The 20,953-nt window shown below is 43.1% G+C and overlaps 1 protein-coding gene across 2 annotated transcripts in view; it reads right to left on the bottom strand.

Annotated features, from left to right (window-relative positions):
* The window catches only part of PLEKHM3 (pleckstrin homology domain containing M3), an 86,697-nt gene that overhangs the window by 21,949 nt on the left and 43,795 nt on the right, over window positions 1–20,953 (bottom strand). For both annotated transcript variants that reach the window (XM_083473120.1, XM_083473119.1), the window contains 2 exons: window positions 16,292–16,485; window positions 5,705–5,768 (listed from right to left, as the gene is read on the bottom strand). In XM_083473120.1, coding sequence (XP_083329246.1) covers window positions 5,705–5,768; window positions 16,292–16,485 — 258 coding nt within the window. The remainder of the gene's footprint in view (window positions 1–5,704; window positions 5,769–16,291; window positions 16,486–20,953) is intronic.

The following is a 20,953-nucleotide window of genomic DNA, read 5'->3' as shown; positions in this document are numbered from 1 at the left end:
TGAGTTCAACAAAGAGAGGTTAAGCCTTCATTTACCCTCTTTAATTTTAACGAGGGAGCATTGTGTTTTGTGAGGTTGCAGGTTAGGGTTAATAATTGAAGCTAAAGAGGCGACAAAGCCTACATACCAAGGTGCTGTTGCCACTGGGAGGACAGTGCAGAGTCTGCAAATATCTTGTGACCCCACCCTTGTAAATCAGCATGTTAATCATTATCATCATATTGACGATAAGATTCTTTGTAAGTCAACACAGAGGCTGTAATTTCAACCGTCCGTTCACAATCTGAATTATTTCCGTTAAATTGCCGTAGCTTTTATTAAGAAAGGGCTCTCCTGGAAATACTGGTTGGCTTGTAAACTTCTTTTGACATTCTGGGACTTTCAGATTTGAAAACATGTGTGATTTGCTTCCTAAGTAATGCACCAAGTTAAGCGGCCACAAGCACTGGCGTTTTGCTAAGTCCAGGAAAAAGGAGAAAAATGGATTATGGTAGCATACCACACTTTTTCCAGACTGGAACTGGAAATAGCGCCTGTAGGTGACAGAATAGTGTGGTGTTTATAGAATTTAGCAAAAGAGGAAACAGAAGGACTGGGCAGTGTGCAATGCACAGCCAAAGACCGTAGAGGACTCTCCTCCACCTGCGGGCGGTGTCAAGAGTGAAAACATTAAGACGCAAAGGTTTAGTTTTAAAAACACCACCAATGTTTTAAGCTATTTCTTCATCCACCACTTTTGCAGCATGGTGGTGTAATTTTCTAGATCCATTTCAGTTGGGGTTTAGGCCTGGTTTTGGCACAGAAACTGCTTTGGTCGCTTTGTATGACCTGTATAGGGAGAGAAACAGAGTGTATGTTGTCCCTGTTCTCCTTGACCTCTCAGCGGTTTTGGATAACCACAGTATCCTTCTGCAACGCGTCATATAACTGCAACATGCTATATGCAGAGCTGCCTTTGAAGACAGTTCAGAAACTTCTGCTAGTGCAGAAATGGGTGGCACGGTTGCTCCCTAGGGCGAGATGGCCTGAGCATATTACACTGATGCTGGCCTGACTGCACTGGCTACCAATTAGTTTCTGGGCCCAATTCAAAGTGCTGGTTTTGACCTATAAAGCCTTAAATGGCTCAGGACCTCAATACCTCAAGGACCGCCTCTCTTCATATGAACCTACCTGGACCCTGAGATCATCCTTTGAGGCTGTTCTTTGTGTGCCTCCTCCATGAGCGGTCTAGAGGGTGACAACACCTGTTGCTCTCTACTTGTGGGGTGCTCTCCCTAGAGAGGTTTGGCTGGTGCCTTCATTATACTTCTTTTAGGTGCGAGGCAAAACCATTTCCTCTTGATCGACATCCTATGCCCTTTTAATTGTGTGGGGGGGGGGAATATTGGTTTGTTGTTGGTCTTATTTTTACAGTGGTGCCTTGCAAGACAAAAAGAATCTGTTCTGTGATTCTCTTCGTCTAGCGGTTTTTTCGTCTTGCGAAGCAAGCCCATTGACGGATTAGCGGATTAGCGCTATTAGCGGCTTTTAGCGGCTTATCGGATCAGCTGATAAGCGGCTTAGCGGCTTAGAAAAAGGGGGGAGGGGGGGAAACCGCAGGAACTCGCAAGACATTTTCGTCTTGCGAAGCAAGCCCATAGGAGATTCGTTTTGCGAAGCACCTCCAAAACGGAAAACTCTTTCGTCTAGCGAGTTTTCCGTCTTGCGAGGCATTCGTCTTGCGGGGCACCACTGTACTATGTATTTTGTGATTTTCACGTTGTGATTTTATTTTGTGAACTGCCTGGGGATCTGCAGATGAAGGGCAGCATGCAAATTCAATTAATGATGATGATGATGATGAAGTTGAAGATGAAGATAGATAGATAGATAGATAGATAGATAGATAGATAGATAGATAGACAGACAGACAAAATGTTGGGCCTGGATATGGGAAGTTCACCTTCAGTTTTCCACCTGAACCACAACACTGGTTGGAGCAAGTGACTATATAGCGCCCTCACTTACTGCACAAAAGAAGTGTTGCGAGGATAAAACGAGATAAGGAATGTATGGCACCTAGCTGGCTCCTATGGGCTAAACCAACCGTAGCTTAAAATATTACGCAAACTGCCAGGCCTCTCACAATTGTGCATTAGAGCAAAGACCTGATTACGCAAGATTGCTTTTCTGGGCTTGTTGCCTTCTCACAATATTTAGTTTACGGTCTTAAAAGGATTAAAGCGACACCAAATGCCAATTAAGGACTGGCCCACCTCGTGGCAGCGCTTTCCTCCTATCTGGCTGGAGGGGAGCCGCACCCTTAGCAGAGGCCTTGGATGAAAAGAAAGCAGGGTTCAGTAGCACCTGGGCTCGCTTCCTTGACTGCTGCCTGCTGCTCATTTCCACTCCGCAAGGTGCTGCTGCTAGGCCACAGGCAAGACACCTGGAGCCTGTAGAGCAGAGGTAGGCAATGCAGCGCCCTGCAGAAGCGGCTGAACTACAGTTCCCAGCATCCCTAGCCACTGGCTAGGCTGGTCAGGGCTGATGGGAGTTAAAGAGTCCAACATCATCTGGAAGTCATAACGTTGGCTACCTCTGCTGCAGAGGCAGCAGCTGTGCCCACATCATATTGTAGGCCTACGTAGGAAAATAAAGAAGCAAGAGCCGGCATTTAGTGGGATTGTGTAGCTGGACCAGCTGTTGTGCTCAGCACATGATAAGAGAAATGGCTTTATTTCATTTATTTATTTTCATTGAATCCTATGTGTGACTAACCACCGTTTCTTTGGTTAAAGATCAGACCTGCTGAGCCATTCTTATTTGCACCCACGGTGCTTTCCAAATCATGAAAAGAATAAATGGCATTAGTAGTAGTTTGACAACTTTACCAGAATTACGTTCCTCCTGCTTCACACCTTCCCTTTTGTGCTACACTATTCTGTTCATGGAGCACAGGAGCATTAAAGGCTATTATGGAGTGGATTTGTCTTCGATTGTCCTATAATTACACTGCAACAACCACCACCTGGGGCAAAACACCTGTCCATTCAGCAGCTTTTAAAGCCACCTTGCATATTGCATTCACACAATTCCACTGGTACAAGGGAAAGCTAGATTTCTTGGTACTAAAATGGAACCAATGTGTGGCGTACAGCTAATACAAGGTTTGTTCAACAAGGTTCACCATGTGCAAATGCATGGAAAGCAGCGTTACTATTACCTGGGAGTAAGCCCGATTCAACTCAATGTGACTTACTCCTAAGTAAACACAGTTTATCATTTATTAGCAGGAAAAGCCTACTCAGAAGTTGGTCGCACTGAGTTAAATGGGGCTTTCTTCAAGGTAAGTGGGTTTAGGACTGCAACCTAAATTTATGTGCATTGTGGAGCGCTAGCATCAGGCACCAGGCCTGTTGGCAGACCAACTCTGAGTTATACAGGTGTCTGCAAACATGACATAAAGGCTGGCAACATTAACCCTGCCACGTGAGAATCCCTTGCAGATGACCACAGTGCCTAGATACACTTCTTTTCTAATAGAATCCATTCAAACTGATTTTCTTCCAGGGATATGGTTTCAAGGAACATGAGGCATTTTGCTCAAGGTAAGCAAGTCAGTGCCTGGGCTGATCAGTGCCTGGATGTGAGACTTCCTGGGAACCACATGTACACTGATTTGGGTCCCATGGATGTTAGACAAATCAAGAATGTCACACTTCCTGAATAAGGATCTGGCTAGGGCATCACTAAGAGCACCTAAAGGGACTAGCTGTCAACGTTTCCCTTTTTTTAAGGGAAATTCCCTTATTCCGAATAGGATTCCTCGCAAAAAAAGGGGAAAGTTGACAGCTATGCTAAAGGGTCCTGATCTTCTTCCAACCTTATCATTTCACCATTTCGACTGAAATGGCATGGCCTGTTTTCTCACTTAAGAAGAAAGGAAATTGTGGAGGGGGAAGGAGAGAGTGAGAGAGAGACTTTCTGGGCTGATAATAAGGATCCAGCCAGATTAAAAGCAAAATCCAATTTAACGCACCCGAGCCACAACTGTAATTGAATTACATGATGAAAGGTCTGGGGTGCAGAAAGGGAAGGAAGTAATGTAAATGTATATCAGGACAAAGAAATCTGTCAGAGTAGCAGCTAAATAAATGCGTGCAGTATGACTCTTGCAAGCCTCCATCCCTCCCGAGGAAAGTTTGATAAGCTACTGATCGCTTCTTGAAAGTCCTCTATCAATACTTGGCGCTAAGCAGCTTGCAAGCTATGGTTTTCCCAGTAGTGATGTATGGAAGTGAGAGCTGGACCATGAAGAAGGCTGATCGCCGAAGAATTGATGCTTTTGAATTATGGTACTGGAGGAGACTCTTGAGAGTCCCATGGACTGCAAGAAGATCAAACCTATCCATTCTGAAGGAAATCAGCCCTGAGTGCTCACTGGAAGGACAGATCGTGAAGCTGAGGCTCCAATACTTTGGCCACCTCATGAGAAGAGAAGACTCCCCGGAAAAGACCCTGATGTTGGGAAAGATGGAGGGCACAAGGAGAAGGGGACGACAGGGGACGAGATGGTGGGACAGTGTTCTTGAAGCTACCAGTATGAGTTTGACCAAACTGCGGGAGGCAGTGGAAGACAGGAGTGCCTGGCATGCTCTGGTCCATGGGGTCACGAAGAGTCGGACACGACTAAACGACAACAGCTTGCAAGGCATTGATTACGAAACTGGCAACTGGGGAGACTGACACCCCAAGTTTAGGCCACTTGCTCTTCTGCAGTTTGATTATCTGAAGAACGAGGCACTTACAAAAAGCTTCACGAAAAAAGCTGCTCTCTGGCTTTTCCCTTGAACCAGTTTGCTTGTTCCTATCTCACAACTCCGCCAGCAGACAAGTCACTTCCGCGATACAGGCGTTCAACAGCATTTAATGATTATTCAGCATTTTATGTAATGCTTTTGGAACATTCAAAATCAGTTCACACACATGAAATCTTTACAATAGCAATGTAAGCTAGACTAGTATTTTAAATCTCTAACTTACAGGTGGTGCTCTGAGCCTGACAGAAGCATGGCCCATTTAAGGTCATTTATGGAATTCATAGATTAAGTCAGATTTAAACTGGGGTCTTCTTGGCTCACAGATAACCCCTTAACCACTTATATCGGTTCTCATTCATGAGATTCTAACAAAATGTACGAGCTCCTTTGCCCTGTATCTTTACATCCATGTAGGCTTTATTCCGGTTAAGGACATAAAAGGTATCAGCTCATCTGCCATTAACTGCATTAATGGCAATAAATCATCATCACTGATATTCTGGTTATAGATAAGAAGAGAAGAGTTTGGATTTGATATCCCGCTTTATCACTACCCAAAGGAGTCTCAAAGCGGCTAACATTCTCCTTTCCCTTCCACCCCCACAACAAACACTCTGTGAGGTGAGTGGGGCTGAGAGACTTCACAGAAGTGTGACTGGCCCAAGGTCACCCAGCAGCTGCATGTGGAGGAGCAGGGAATCGAACCCGGTTCCCCAGATTACGAGTCCACCGCTCTTAACCACTACACCACACTGGCTCTTAAGCAATGTTTAAGGCATTTCTCTGAGTTACCATTTAGGAAGGCTTCTTGGTCTGGAAAGGCTCCCCAAGACATAGCTTGACAAAATCTATATTCACAGTATGAATAAGGCCCAGCTTCTGGAGAAACTAAATTCAATTACCTGCTGTAGGTCTGCCAAGGAGTACAGGTGGATCTGCTGAAGAAGATACTCTCTAGGGAAAATTCTTGGTGAAAAACAAGAATAAAAAGTGAGTATTTGTATAATTTTCAGAGAACAAAATCTCATACAGAAACTTCTTATAAGACGATATTAAAAACACTGAATTCTTCAACCTCCACGAGAAAAAAAACACCCTTCCACCATCAACCCCATTTTTAAAAACATAATTTAGAGAATCTGCATTACTTTCACTGACCACAGCATTTCCTGCAGGCCTACCATTTCCTTCTCACAAAGGAAGGACTGTGCCACATGTCTGTTGGTTTTGCCTCCTTTTTCTCTGAACAGTTTCTTGACAAGACATGGTTCTCTAACAACGTTAATAGCATTCAAATGACAAATATAAAATTTTGTTAGGGACATACGATTCACTTTATGATTGTAAACTGCTACAACAACAACAACAACAACAATTTATCATTTATACCCCACCCATCTGGCTGGGTTTCCCTAGCCACTCAGACATAGAAGTTCATCCTAGGTTTTTACCACTGCAAAAATAAGTACAATGTACTTCTTGATGAAGAAAAACATCCCAGATTCAAAAGTAGTTATGTCTAAATCTATCAATCATACCCAGGAAAGGAGAGTTGGAAATATCGTTCAAATATACCCCCCCCCACACACGTTTGGGGGAATATGCTATGAAAGCAGCTTCTCAAAGTGACATTGGCAGAGACGTCAAAAGATATCTCACCTTTTTGGTTCCATAAGTACTCTATCAAGGATGAAACGCAACAAACACATATTGGAAGCAACAAAGCACATGACCAGTAAGTGAGAAACCGTAAGAAAAGCACACTTATTCCCATTGCCATGGAAACTGGGACAGGGAAGAAGCCTTAAAAATAAGGTCTGCCCAATTTTGTTGACTTTTTATTTTAAACAAAACTCCTATTACTGCAGAAACAGGTCTTGTTCATTTGCAATGGAAGGAAGCAGCAGAATAGCCAAAGCCTACTTCTGATGACAGCACTCCAAGTGCATTAAGAAGCTCTCCTCGTCAAAATCAAAGAGAGCATAAGGCACTCAGTGGCACTAAGATCATGTGCCTAATGGATGGAACCAGTTGCATCCAGGGTCTGAGTGCTTTCAAGGCAACCTTATGAACATCTGCACAGTCAGATGGAGGTCAATTCAGCCAGGACATCTAGTTCAGCGCAATATTTTCTTTGAAGAAGCACCAACAAACATTGTCATTTATTCACATTGAGAAATCAGTTCAGACCTTGGGGGGGGGGGGGAAACTGCATTGCAAAATAGTTTGGCTTAGAAGAAGAACTAGCACGCTTAAAAACGAATGTTCCTCCTTTGCTGCAACTTTGGCGCAGATTTTTTGAAACGCTTTGAGAAATATAAAAGAAGACTGAAACAAAAATCACCGCAGCAGGGAGCCAGCAGAGGTTGTGCCTCTGGGTTCCTTGGGGAGGAAAGGCAGGATATAAATTCAATAAATACATAACAATAATAAAAAGGTGCAGATGGGCACGGCAATCCTTTACTCAGACACAAGCCCCACTGAGTTCAATATGACTTACTCACAGTGTGTATATAACAATGGAAGGCAACACCAATACATTAAGAACAACAATAAAAATGGTGCAAGCCAAAGCTGTTTCAATCATTCCAAGACTTCAGGGTTAAGGACATTGGTTTGTTTACTTAGGGCAGGTGTGGAGAACCTGAAGACCACATTACAGCTGTTGGAAAGGGGTGTGTGCCCAAACCTACAACCACACAACCTTTAAACACACAGAGAGCTTTTCCCTGCTCAGAAGGAGGTTTGGTGATGGGGATGTGAATTCCAGACACATCCCATCGCAATCTGTCCGCTGGTGTGGACAGAAAATAGTTCAATCAAACAAAAAGAAATACAGTATTTTTTGCTCTATAAGACTCACTTTTTCCCTCCTAAAAAATTAGGGGAAATGTGTGTACGTCTTATAGAGCGAATGCAGGCTGCACAGCTATCCCAGAAGCCAGAACAGCAAGAGGGATTGCTGCTTTCACTGCATAGCGATCCCTCTTGCTGTTTTGGCTTCTGAGATTCAGAATATATTTTTTTCTTGTTTTCCTCCTCCAAAAACTAGGTGCGTCTTGTGGTCTGGTGCGTCTTATAGAGTGAAAAATATGGTAAATAAAAGCTTCATCATTGCATGGAATGGGCACTGTAGTTTTGCAAGCCACCAAAAAGGGAAAAGAAGGCGGCTTCCGTCTGGAAGCAACCTGAACCTTACTTTTCAGATGGAATGGTGGGAATTCCTTTTTTAAAAAAAAAAAAAGGGGGGGGGGGAGAAAAGTGAAGCCTCTTCTGGGTGAACAACTTAAGAAGTGACAGAAATAGAAATGTAGGCTTTTGCCTGTTGGTTCAGGATGGGATTAGAAACATTACATCTCTGTGTGTTTCCATTTCTTTTTCACTGGCAATTAGTTTGAAGCATGACAATTGTGCAAGATAGAACCAGACATTTCATCTATCCTTGGCTCTCAGCCTTATCAGGGATGTATCTGCACAAACAAAAGGTTATCTGTGACTTTTTGACTGTAAACAGAACCCAAGATAAGGCTTTGTTTTCTGCATTTAGGGCAAAGTTGCAGGGTTTGTAGCTATGTCCCTTTGTTAAGAATAAACACTGTCCAAAGGCATTTAAGAGATGATTTGTCATCAGCTCAGAGTAATTTTTCTGCACTGAATTAAGCACTCTGACAGCTAGGCTAAAACAACTGCAAACAGACCTGCCTAAGACCTATGCGAAAAGCCAAAGTACAAAAGTGATAAGCGCAGAGTAAATTCTGAAGTTCACAGTCTGCAGCTCAATGAAATCGAGGCAGGTGGGCATAAATCAAGGAACTGTTCTTATGAGGATATATAAGAAAAAGATTCAAATACCTTGGTTCTCAAATATTATCTGTTCCAGAAGTCCGTTCAACTCCCGAAACTATTTGAAAACTAAGGCGTGGCTTCCGATTGGCTGCAGGAGCTTCTCACACTCAAGTGGAAGCCGTGTCGGACATTTGGCTTCCAAAAAATGTTCGAAAACTGGAACACTTACTTCTAGGTTTTCGGTGTTCGGGAGCCAAAACGTACAAGTACCAAGGCGTTCAAGAACCAAGGTACGACTGTACTACTGTATGCAAAAAACACTTTGATCAAGTGCCATTCTCTTTCAGAACAAATAGTGCTCCTCTTGATCTACCCACTTTTAGAAGTTTATGTCCAGAGTAGATTTAAGCCCAGATCCTTTAAAAAAATCTGTCTGACTGTTCAGTCCTATAGACTCGATTGTCCTGCAGCAGTGCAAACTGATTTTGTTTCTGTGCTGGACAACTAAAACAGAGCTGCCCAGCTGCTTCCCCCGCCCTCTTGCCAGTCAAACAACTTTAGAGTGAAAAAGAAGCACCAGGCTGTGCCGATGAATTGCATCCTAAGATGACCAAAAGGCTCTTAAGATGTGGCTGCTGGAAGCCCCTTCCCCACCTCTTCTGTGTAGCTTACTTGTTCTTGCTTTTAAAAAAAGATTATTGTATTAAACGTTTTGGCAAAAAAAGCAAATAATCTAAAGAAGAGGTCTGCACAAAAATGAAATGTCAATGTCAACAAAGTGAATCCAGAAAGCAAAGTAGTTATAACACAGAACTGCTTAATCATCATCATCACCATCATCATATTTATATGCCACCCATCTGAATGGCTTGCCCCAGCCACTCTGGGCAGCTTCCAAAAAAATATAAAAACACAATAAAACAACATAAAAAAACTTCCCTACGCCTGGCTGCCTTCAGATGTCTCCTAAAAGTAATAGACTTGCTTATCTGTTTGATATCTGGTGGGAAGGCGCACACCACTACCAAGAAGGAACCTGGAACCCCACTTTTTGCAGTGATGAAATCGCCAGAAGGCCCTCAGAGCAATAAGTTAAGTGAAGGTGAAGTAGAAACCTAAGCAGACTTGGCTAATAAGATTTATACTGAGCTGGTTTGTTTTGTTCTGGATTGTCTCCGTCATTTTTTTTAAAAAATACTGCAGTACTGTTTTACATTTTGAATATTCGCAATTCAGAATATAATTGGTTGTTCAGAAACATCTTTTAGTGATCTTGTTTCTTTATATCTGAAAAATGAAGTACTGGGCAGGAAGTATTTAAAAGGCTAACCTTTCATCTACTTTGCCACAGAGGCAGTTGCTGTTTCTGCAGGTGCACTTTAAAAGATCGCTGCAAGCTTCTCCTAAAGTGATAAATATATGCTGGACATAGGTAGAGCCAATTTTTCAAGCAATGCTTCTGCAAGTGAAAACAATTTTGAATCTCAGTGGGATTTTTAAAAAAGGCAATCTCTTATGAAAGAAAAGGGGCATTTGTCATTTTCTAATATCCACTGTTTTCTAAAATCTCTTCTAAAATATGATCAATGCCATTATCTCCTTTGTCATGCAGCAATTTTAGCAATCTTATAAGAAATTCTACTTGCCATTTAAAGCTGTTTTTTGGAAAGCTGTGTTACGTCAGTCCTGCAACAAATACAGCATTTCTAGAGTCCCATGATTTTAATGTCACCTATTCTTTCAAAATCTGCAGTTTTGGAAATTTGGGGCGACAGATTTCCAGGAGCTGCTCCTGTGGAGAGTATGAACTTGAAAATACCTTATGCAGATTTTCAACATGGACAGACCTGCAAGTTTGTGAAATCCCAGATTCTAAGTGGTCCTTTTAGGAAAACCAGTCAACTTGCCTATATATGGTGCTTGTGTACCATAAAATAAATTCACCTATGATGTTATTACCAATCCATGTAACATGTTTGTACATGCATGCAGGGCAGGACATACTTGTGAGTGGAATGTTGTTGTGTGAAAAAAGTCCTGTAGGTGAGATGGAGAGACTTGAAGGCCAAGGATAGTTTGGGAGGACCTGGCACATTGCTCTGGCTGAGAAACCAACTCACCATAGCAAATCAATTACATACATACATAATTTTATCTGTATCCGCTTTTCCACAGTGCAAACCGTGCCACAGGTGGCTTTCAGTATTCTACATAGCAAAAGTAGTCACAAACAATTAAAACATTTTAAAAATACACAATTAAACTGAACATATTCCACATAAATCACAATAGCTAAAATAAAATTACAAAAACCCCAAAAAAACCTGCTGTTTAGGGAATTTTTCAATGTATGCTGTTTTATTGTGTTTTTAAGATTCTGTTGGGAGCTGCCCAGAGTGGCTGGGGAAACCCAGCCAGGTGGGCAGGGTATAAATATATTCTTATTCTTATTATATTAAAAGCAAATACCACTTCAGCCTCACGTTCCTTATTTTGACCAGATACACATACTTGATTTGTGGTATTAATTGTGTTATAATCTTCCATCTTTCACCATCTATTTCCCTCTTAACCATTGGTCAATAACACAAATCTTGGTTGATGGGTTGTTGTTTTTCTGTTTATTACAACTTTTGCTATAAAGGTGAAATGAAAACGTTTTGAAAAAACATGTGATTGCATTATCAAGTAGGAAATTAAAAGGGAATCTTAAATATGAACTCTTTTGGAGCTACTACGAGAGAGACCACTTCTGGTGGTGGTTCCAAGTTGCCATGACGTGAAGGAGAATCACATAGCTCTGCTGTTACTGCTGGCTAACACTTCCACTTTGCTCCTACCGAGGCCACTGCAATGTTGTGCCACTTTTCGTGGAGAAACTATTGAGAGAAAAGGCCCACCGAGGGCCAAAGGGCCCCCAGAAATGACACATTGCTTCTAGATAGCATTGCTTCTAGATAGCTCTATTTGCAGATGACACAACCGTGATTGGGCTCATCCCTGAAAGGGAGGGTGAAACGGATTATAGAGATGAGGTGGAGCGGCTGACAGAGTGGTGCAGAGCTAACAACTTGCTCATAAATACAAGGAAGACAAAGGAGCTTGTGGTGGACTTCAGGAGACAGAAGAGCAACGTCCAGCCACTTTTGATTGATGGGGTCTATGTGGAGAGGGTAACAACGTTCAGATTTTTGAGCATTGAATTACAAGAGGATCTGTCCTGGAGTGTCAATACAAGGGGGCTTGTGAAGAAGGCGCAGCAGAGACTGTACTTTTTGAGAATACTAAGGAAAAACCATCTTCCGCAGAAACTGCTGCTTGACTTCTATCACTGTGCCATTGAGAGCGTGCTCACTTATGGCTTATGTGTGCGGTACAGAAGCTGTACTACCCAGGACAGGATGGGGTTGTGCAGGGTTGTTAAGGCAGCAGAGAGCATTGTTGGCTGCCCACTTTCCACCTTAGAGCAGATTTATGCCACAAGGTGCCATAGGAAGGCACTGGACATAGTAAAAGATCCATCACATCCTGGTCACTGTCTCTTCGAGCTCTTGCCATCGGGACGGAGATACAGGATGATGAAGACAAGAACGAGCCGTCTTAAGAACAGCTTCTTCTCCAGAGCGATCTCGGCCCTGAATGGGAAGCCCGGACTTTGAAAGTCATCTAATCTCCCTTGCTGTATTATATTGTATTGTTTAATTAGTGTTTTTATGGAGCAGTCAAGTAATTTCGTTGTCCCCGAAGGGGGCAATGACAATAAAGATATTATTATTATTATTATTATTATTATTATTATTATTATTATTCTGGATAAAGTTAAGCGAGAAACCACCAGTCCATCAGAGCTGACAAGCGCCATGGCCTCTCTAGGGTCAGATGTTACGGACTGTGACAATGCAGCAGGATGCACTCAAACTCAAGTTATTCCCCCCCCCTTTTTTTTGCAAAGCACTTCTGTTTCTGTACAGTGGTACCTCACAAGACGAATGCCTCGCAAGACGGAAAACTCGCAAGATGAAAGGGTTTTGGGTTTTTTGAGTTGCTTCGCAAGACGATTTTCCCTATGGGCTTGCTTCGCAAGACGGAAACGTCTTGCAAGTTTGTTTCCTTTTTCTTAAAACCGTTAATACAGTTGCAACTTGACTTCGAGGAGCAACTCATAGAACGCAGTGTGGTAGCCTTTTTTGAGGTTTTTGAAGACTTTGGTGATTTTTGAAGCTTTTCCAAAACTTTTCCGACACCGTGCTTCGCAAGACGGAAAAATCGCAAGACGGAAAAACTCGTGGAACGAATTAATTTCGTCTTGCGAGGCACCACTGTACCTCGGGTTAAGTACTTAATTCGTTCCGGAAGTCCGTACTTAACCTGAAACTGTTCTTAACCTGAAGCACCACTTTAGCCTCCTGCTGCTGCCGCACTGTAAGAGCACAATTTCTGTTCTCATCCTGAAGCAAAGTTCTTAACCTGAAGCACTATTTCTGGGTTAGCGGAGTCTGTAACCTGAAGCGTATGTAACCCGAGGTACCACTGTAATAATCTTAGCCTTTATTTAAATAGCCGATGCAACAAGCACCCGGGAATAATCAAGAAAGGCGATCTGATAAATCACCGTAAATACTACTTTGTTCAAAGGGAACACAGAGAACTCCAAGACTTCTTTTCGTTCTCCTACATGTTAGGCTATAGTTGCTTCGGAAATAAACTGCAACTCCAGCGCACAGATTTGGCAGCCATTTCCCCACACTTTCTCTTGTCAACTGCCCTGGGAACTTTGGATGAAGGGTGGTAAACAAATCAAAAATTATTATTATTATTATTATTATTATTATTATTATTACTAATACCCTTGTGCATTTTAACACACAAGCATGGATAGTAATGAAAACCAGAAGAAAAACAGGAGCAGACTCTTCTCTTTCCCTCAGAAGAAAGGCTATCCATGCTGTAAAAGCAACAGGGTGCCATCGTGATTAATCAGTCCACTCTTATTTCTCTCTGGACGGCCCTATTAACAGTTTTGTTTCAGCTTGTTTATACCACACTGACAGGACTTCAAGATGGTGTTCTCAGAGCTGCTGGTTTTTCACATAACTGAAACGAAGAATAAGTGGGAACGGGGTGGGTAATAATTTAACCATGAAAAAACAAACTCCTGGATTACCTCGCGTTCTGTAGAAATGGCGATTGGGTTACAAATAAGGGCTACAAAATAGGAAATAACATAGTGGATAATCACTGGCAAGGTTTTCGTTCGCAGAACAAGAAACTAGGAAGTGTGATAAAATCTTGCACACGCACACACAAAATAATGAGGTTAAAAAACACACACACACACAGAGTGAGGCTCACACCATGAACAAAAAGATGGAGAAAGGGAAAAGGATTTATCCTCATGATGAGAGTTGTTATGAGGTTTGAGGGCATGGCAGACTGTGTTCAGAGAATTGTCGCTACCAATACGGTTTTATAGTCGAAGGTTAATCCAAGCTGACCTGACGACAAGATAAAATTAAGCTATGTTCTGTTACTCAAACACCTTTTAATTTAGCCCATTGGAAACCTTTTAAAATAATTTTTTCTTCCCGCTGATTTTATTGGCAGCATCATTCCAATGTGCCTACCACGTCTTACCCCAACGGGCTATGCTGAGATGCTACTTTCCCCCAAAGTTGATAACAATTTGATATTTTCAGTTCTTGGAAGCCCCCGAAAACCACATCCCAACTTCACCCTCCCTGCCTCCAGCACTAGGTCCACGCGACTGCTTCTTCCTCCGCCTCTAATCCTCTTTTGTTTGGGCACTTTGTAGCTCCCAGCGGTTCTTATTTTCTCAGGTTTGCTTTTGTTCCTGTGCTCTCCTGAATGCCTCTTCACAGCTTCTCCTGGCCCCTTTTCCATCACCTTTTCCCATCAGCTCTGGCTCTTCATCCGCAGCCCGCATCCTCACCTTCCCCTCTCTGCCCCATGTCTCCAGGCCCTGTTGCTTTTCTCTCTTTGTTTCCTTTGATCTCTTTTCTCCGACTCTCTTCATTGACTTGGTTCAGCCCTCCCTGCCTCTTTATTTTAATCAGAACATTCTTTTATTTTTTTCCCCCCTTTGGTGTTAATCAAAAGCAGTAATTTCTTTCTCCGACACCTTTTTCTGAACTGCACCCTCCATAAGCCATCCTGCCTTCATACTAATTGAAGGAGGCACTATTACCAGTATTACAAAATGAAGGAAAGGAAAAAAGCAGAAGATAATGTCGCTTGTGGATGCGTGTGTAAGGGCAAGGCAATAATTTGTAAAGCATTGCATGCACCCTCCTTACAAAGTTGCAGATCTTTTATTTAAAAGAAAGAAAAAGCTCCGTTCAGTCCCCGCAACACACACTTAAAACAGGAATGTGGTTACCAGCATCTCCCACCTTCCTGACACTGACGACTCCCCTTAGCTGTTCTTGACATTTTGAACCAAGGCACTGACACAGGTTATCTCCTGAATGGCAAAGATCACTTCCCTTTCATTACTGGCAAAACAAGCAGGTGTCGATTGTCTTTCTTCCCCTACCCTGCAACAGGGCACAATTTAGGGAGGATAGCAGGGAATCATCTATTTATATGAAAGCAAATCCACATTATTGTGTTCTGGCCACCCCCACCCCCCACATTCTGGCACACCACAGTGTGACCAAGAGACAGAACCAAGGTACAGTTCCAGTTTTTGGCTTCCTTGGCTCTTAATTATTTCCAGTGAACTCCATGAGACAAAAGAAACAAATAGTTTCTGGGGTTTGTTGCGTGGGTACAAGTCTGAACTTTCCTTCCCTCCTTCTTAGGCCTTGTAAGCTGTGTTCAATTCAGAGGAGGAGGAGGGCACCATTTCAACAGCAGGCCTTACCCTGTTCCTTGCTCTGCCTGAGGCACCGACCTCGGTGATGGATGGGGGAGGAAAAGTCGGGCAGTAGGTGACTCCAAACCACAGGACTTTAAATGCAGTTCCCCTGGGATGCTAAGAGCTATTGCTGGATTGCCCAGTGGCAATTATATTTCAGACGCATCACTGAAATGCCTCTGCAAATGCACAAACCCCAGCCGAGTGGGAACTCTTCCAGCAGTAGCAGCACTAGCCAAAATAACAGCCATGTTCATGTGCTCAAAGTGCGGCGTTTTGGTGCAGCTCAATGTCACAGCACATGGTCTGCATGAAGCATTGCCAGGCTCAATCCCAGGCATCTAGAGTTGCAAAGGATCTCATGTGGCAGGGCAGGGAAAGACGGCGATCTTGGAGAATTACAGCAAGGTCAGAATACACCATGTGAGACTAGTTGGATTAATGATCTGACACAGCGAGTCAGTTCCATATGCCTTGTATGTATGTAACTTGTTCCAAAGCCTGCATATTCTATTGCTCTCTAATTGGCATGCAATGACTGCTAAGTTTACATCTGCTGCACAGAAAACCTTTCCTGCTGTAAGGCTGTCAGTTTGCGGAGCCGCTCTCTTCCCAATATCCTTAAGAGAAGTGCTGGTGAATCAGAGATATTTTAAGGCCATGGACCATCCAGTTGCATGGGAAGTATCCGGTTACAACGAGTAGGCAGACACAACGGGCAGCACTTTAATTGCTAGGTCATGGGAACCGAGAAGAGGAAGTGAGAGACAGACAAACAGGGGAAGGGAGCCCCGAAGGAAGCTTGCCTGATACCCCTTCTTCCTACCTCCTTCGCAGGTCTTCGGCCACTGCTGCTCTGCAGCTGAACAAATAGGCTCGGAGGGATTTCAGCTGCTGTCTCAGACGGACCACCGTTGTCAGTGGCTCAACATGTCTATACAGCATCGGGTTTTCCTGCTGGATGTCAATCAGGGGCTCTTCATACACATATTCCAGGAACTCTTTGGCTTGCTTTGATACCTAGAAAAGGGGTGGGGGTGGGGAAAATCCATTAAGCTTAGCTCAGCCTCTAATAAAACCTCTAAATGCTCACGGGCAATCGATACTATCTCCTCAGCGGTGTTATACTGGTTACGCTAAAGTGTTCTGAGGTTGTAATACAACCTAATTTACCCAAATGGCTCAAGGGACATCTTTATGCATCTGTATTACTGGGTGCCTGGATAGCACTTGGAAGGCTAGTTGGATGCTTGAAATGCTATTCGATATACCGTCATGAAGAGACAGAGGCTACGGGGGTGGAAACAACTGAATTCAGATATTCAGCTAACCTAGATTCAATTACTGGAAGCTTCTACAGAACATACTGAACACACACACACACACACACACTGACTTTAAGTGTGCATATGAATAGCAGATTCTGCAGAACCTAATCTAACCGCACTGGCAAAGCCTGGATAAAATACAGTATATGCTGGATCAAAGCTCTCTCATTACCAGAACTGTATACTGTTCTTGCATTAGAAAGGCATTCGGGCTGGAGAGCTGTTTTAATTCAGCTCGTGTCCGTCCTCTGATCCTAGTATCTGCCCATAAATGTTTCTATGTGAATGCAAAATAAGAGGCTCCTATAGGTTTTGAGGCATCCCACCCTTGAAACTAACCAGACAACTGAGGAAGACTATTACTTTTATTACCACCCTGCCAACTCCCCAATGTCAGCTTTCCTTATTTTACTCAAACTCATCACAATCCTGCAAGAAAGGCGACTGTTATTTAATAGGATGAAGTACTGAAAGGCCATTCACCTGATTAAGACATTCAATGGCTCTTCATAGAGCAAGGTACAGTTGTGCGGAAGTAGTAATACAACCAACAGGAAGCACTACTTGGCAGCAACTTGTATGTGTGTCAGGCTTAAAACAACAATATTGGAGCACTGTGCTTATGTGAATTGTCATCAGGACACAATACCTGCAGTGCTGGCTCTGGGATTTTGGGGGCCTCAACATGATCTTCTAACATGGATAAGATGGGAAAGGCAAGTCAGATACTTTGTGTAAAGTGGAAAGGGGAGCTGCGGTAGTCTAGCGGGCCTCTGCTGGATTTAGGATTTAAATGCCCAACCTCCCAATCTGGAACCAGTGGAACCAGTCTGGTACGCATAACCATGCCTGATCAGATACGTGGAAAATGTTGGTACATCCAAACCGGGCCAAAGGCCATAGCCTGATGAAGTTATACAATGAATTTCAGGGCCAAGTTGGAAATTGAATTCAGTTCTCCAAAGCCAACAATTTTGCTGGGCCCTGGAAAGCCATAATTGCAGTGTTCACAGTAAAAGCAGGATGACTTTCACTCCGCAAGCCCCCTGGAAGCTGTCTGGATCTATTGAACAACTTTATTTTGAATTGTACAGTGGTACCTCGGGTTAAGTACTTAATTCGTCCCGGAGGTCCGTTCTTAACCTGAAACTGTGCTTAACTTAAAGCACCACTTTAGCTAATGGGGCCTCCCGCTGCCGCCGCGCCGCCGGAGCACGATTTCTGTTTTCATCCTGACACAAAGTTCTTAACCCGAGATACTATTTCTGGGTTAGCGAAGTCTGTAACCTGAAGCGTATGTAACCTGAAGCGTATGTAACCCAAGGTACCACTGTATTGGCTCTCCAGTAGAGGAAAAAGGGAAGATGTAAGAGTAACAAAGAAATAAAAGGGGAAGCCCCAGAAAAGGGATACTCAAGTGTTTAGATCAGAGCTTTCCAAACTTTTCATGTCGGTGACAGGCTTTTTAGATATGCATCATTTCGCGACACGGTAATTCAGTTTTACTAGCAAACTGCAGGTGAAACGAACCCCTTTCCAGGCCTGGGAGGAATGCAAGGAGCATTCGTGTGACACACCTATATGCTGCAGTCGGCACACTAACGTGTCGCAACACACAATTTGGAAAGCTCTGGTTTAGATGTTATATAAGTCTTTTGTGCGCCCAAAAAAAGACTGTTCCAAAGTCATCCAAAATTACCAACTCCACTAAACGCTTGGTGCTTACTCATAATTACACAGCTGTACATTTAAAGACACAGGTGGGACTGTAAAATGAATTAAAAGAGCATGGCTTTCCAGATGTTCAACAAGCTGCACTGAAACAGTCATTTGTCAGCTGCTACAATTAAACAGCAAAACGAGCCCACTTTTTCTCAGTGCTTAGAACAAAGTAACAAAACAAAACAAAAACTCACAATATACGCTAATCTTCCTGCACACAGTTGCTTTCACAGAAATTCCATTCAAAACAGTGAAATTTAAAGCAACTATGCATAGGACCGTAAGCCAGAAAGTAATAGTGTTGGTTTAAAAGGGAAAACAGAACATGCCTCTGTTTTTACTGAATTATTATTTGAAGTGCTCAGGTTTTCCCTCTTTGTTCTCTACTTGGTCCACACTTGGTCATCTGGATATGGTGGATTTTATGCAGCATGTGGCCATGGGGTACAAAACTGAAGACCCTCTCTGAAGACACGAAATGGAATAGATTAAAGTGCTCTTCCGGACCTTTTCGGCTTTATGATATAATTTAAAAAATTAACTGCAACACTTTTGAGTTTAAGGAAAAAATGCATCAGATAATTGCTACCAAGTACCAAAATGAACAGTGCTCAAATTAATGAAATATAATAATCCTAAGAATGAAAACAAGCTTTCCCAACACATTTTTAGGGGCAAAGTATGACCATGAGAGAATCTCTCTCATTGTTCATTTCTGTATCATTTTTTTGGCAGGGCAGAGGAGTGGGGATGGAAACTAGATGCACAGAACTGAAGAACTGTTATCGTTTTCTCAAAAGTTTAGGATGTAATAATAATAATAATAATAATAATAATAATAATAATTATTATTATTATTATTATTATTATTATTTATTATTTGTACCCCGCCCATCTGGCTGGGTTTCCCCAGCCACTCTGGGCGGCTTCCACAGAGACCAAAAATACACTAAAATGTCACACATTAATAACTTCCCTGAACAGGGCTCTCTTAAGATGTCTTCTGAATGTCAGGTAGTTGTTTATCGCTTTGACATCTGATGGGAGGGCGTTCCACAGGGCGGGCGCCACTACCAAGAAGGCCCTCTGCCTGGTTCCCTATAGCTTTGCTTCTCACAATGAGGGAACCACCAGAAGGCCCTCGGCGCTGGACCTCAGCGTCCAGGCAGAATGATGGGGGTGGAGACGCTCCTTCAGGTAAACTGGGCCGAGGCCGTTTAGGATGTACACCCTTTTAGTTGGCTTATGGATTACCTGCCTGGTCACTATGGGGAATGATACAATTAATTCAGAAAGGTGAGGAGGCAGGCAGTAGAGAAGAATTGCTTATTTTTCCTTGCTATCCTCCTGCACTTAATTTGTGCTCTATCAGAAACTCAGCTTTGATCCAAGAGTAGGTAAAGTGCACAGCTTGGAAAATGAGATTTTGAAACTATGATAACCCAACCTCACCTGCTTGGGACCTTGTCAGAACCTTGTTCACAAGCAGCTTCAGGGACAGCAAAGGACAAGGAATACCAAGCAAAGTCAATTCTATATACAGTCAGGGCGTTGTCTCCTAAATTCTCAGACCAGCAAGTAAATTTGGCCTGAAAGCTTCTACAGGGGACAGGGAGCATCACCTGGCTCATTCTGGCCAGTTGTGTCTAAGGGTCCAGCATTGGGATAGCATGAAAAATCATGCAAGGAACATGAGGCGACATGAAAATTCCCCTAGTAGCATTATTCACACAATCCATGTATCCAAGGATGGTTGTTGTTTAGTTGTTTAGTCGTGTCTGACTCTTCGTGACCCCATGGACCAGAGCATGCCAGGCACTCCTGTCTTCCACTGCCTCCCGCAGTTTGGTCAAACTCATGCTGGTAGCTTCGAGAACACTGTCCAACCATCTCGTCCTCTGTCATCCCCTTCTCCTTGTGCCCTCCATCTTTCCCAACATCAGGGTCTTTTCCAGGGAGTCTTCTCTTCTCATGAGGTGGCCGAAGTATTGGAGCCTCAGCTTCACGATCTGTCCTTCGAGTGAGCACTCAGGGCTGATTTCTTTCAGAATGGATAGGTTTGATCTTCTTGCAGTCCATGGGACTCTCCAGAGTCTCCTCCAGCACCAGAATTCAAAAGCATCCATTCTTCAGCGATCAGCCTTCTTGATCAGCTCTCAGTTCCATACATCACTACAGGGAAAACCATGGCTTTAACTATATGGACCTTTGTTGGCAAGGTCAACAAAAGGATGGAACATGAGAAAAACCCATATTTCAATCATATTATTCCGTTTTAAAAATCAGTACTTAAATAAAGTGGAGACTCTTAACTCAGCTCTTTTCCTGTCTGCTCAAAGTGCTCGACACGCAATTCCTTTTCCATGTTATTGTACAAATCTATGAAAAGGCCAAAATGCCACCCCTAGATGGGTGTCACCAGTGGAGGCTAAAGCAGT

Source organism: Podarcis liolepis (assembly GCF_965112155.1).
Source record: "Podarcis liolepis genome assembly, chromosome: 1".
NCBI classification, from domain to species: Eukaryota; Metazoa; Chordata; class Lepidosauria; order Squamata; family Lacertidae; genus Podarcis; species Podarcis liolepis.
The sequence above is the reverse complement of the archived record's forward strand: the minus strand, read 5'-3'. Positions and strand labels throughout refer to the sequence as shown.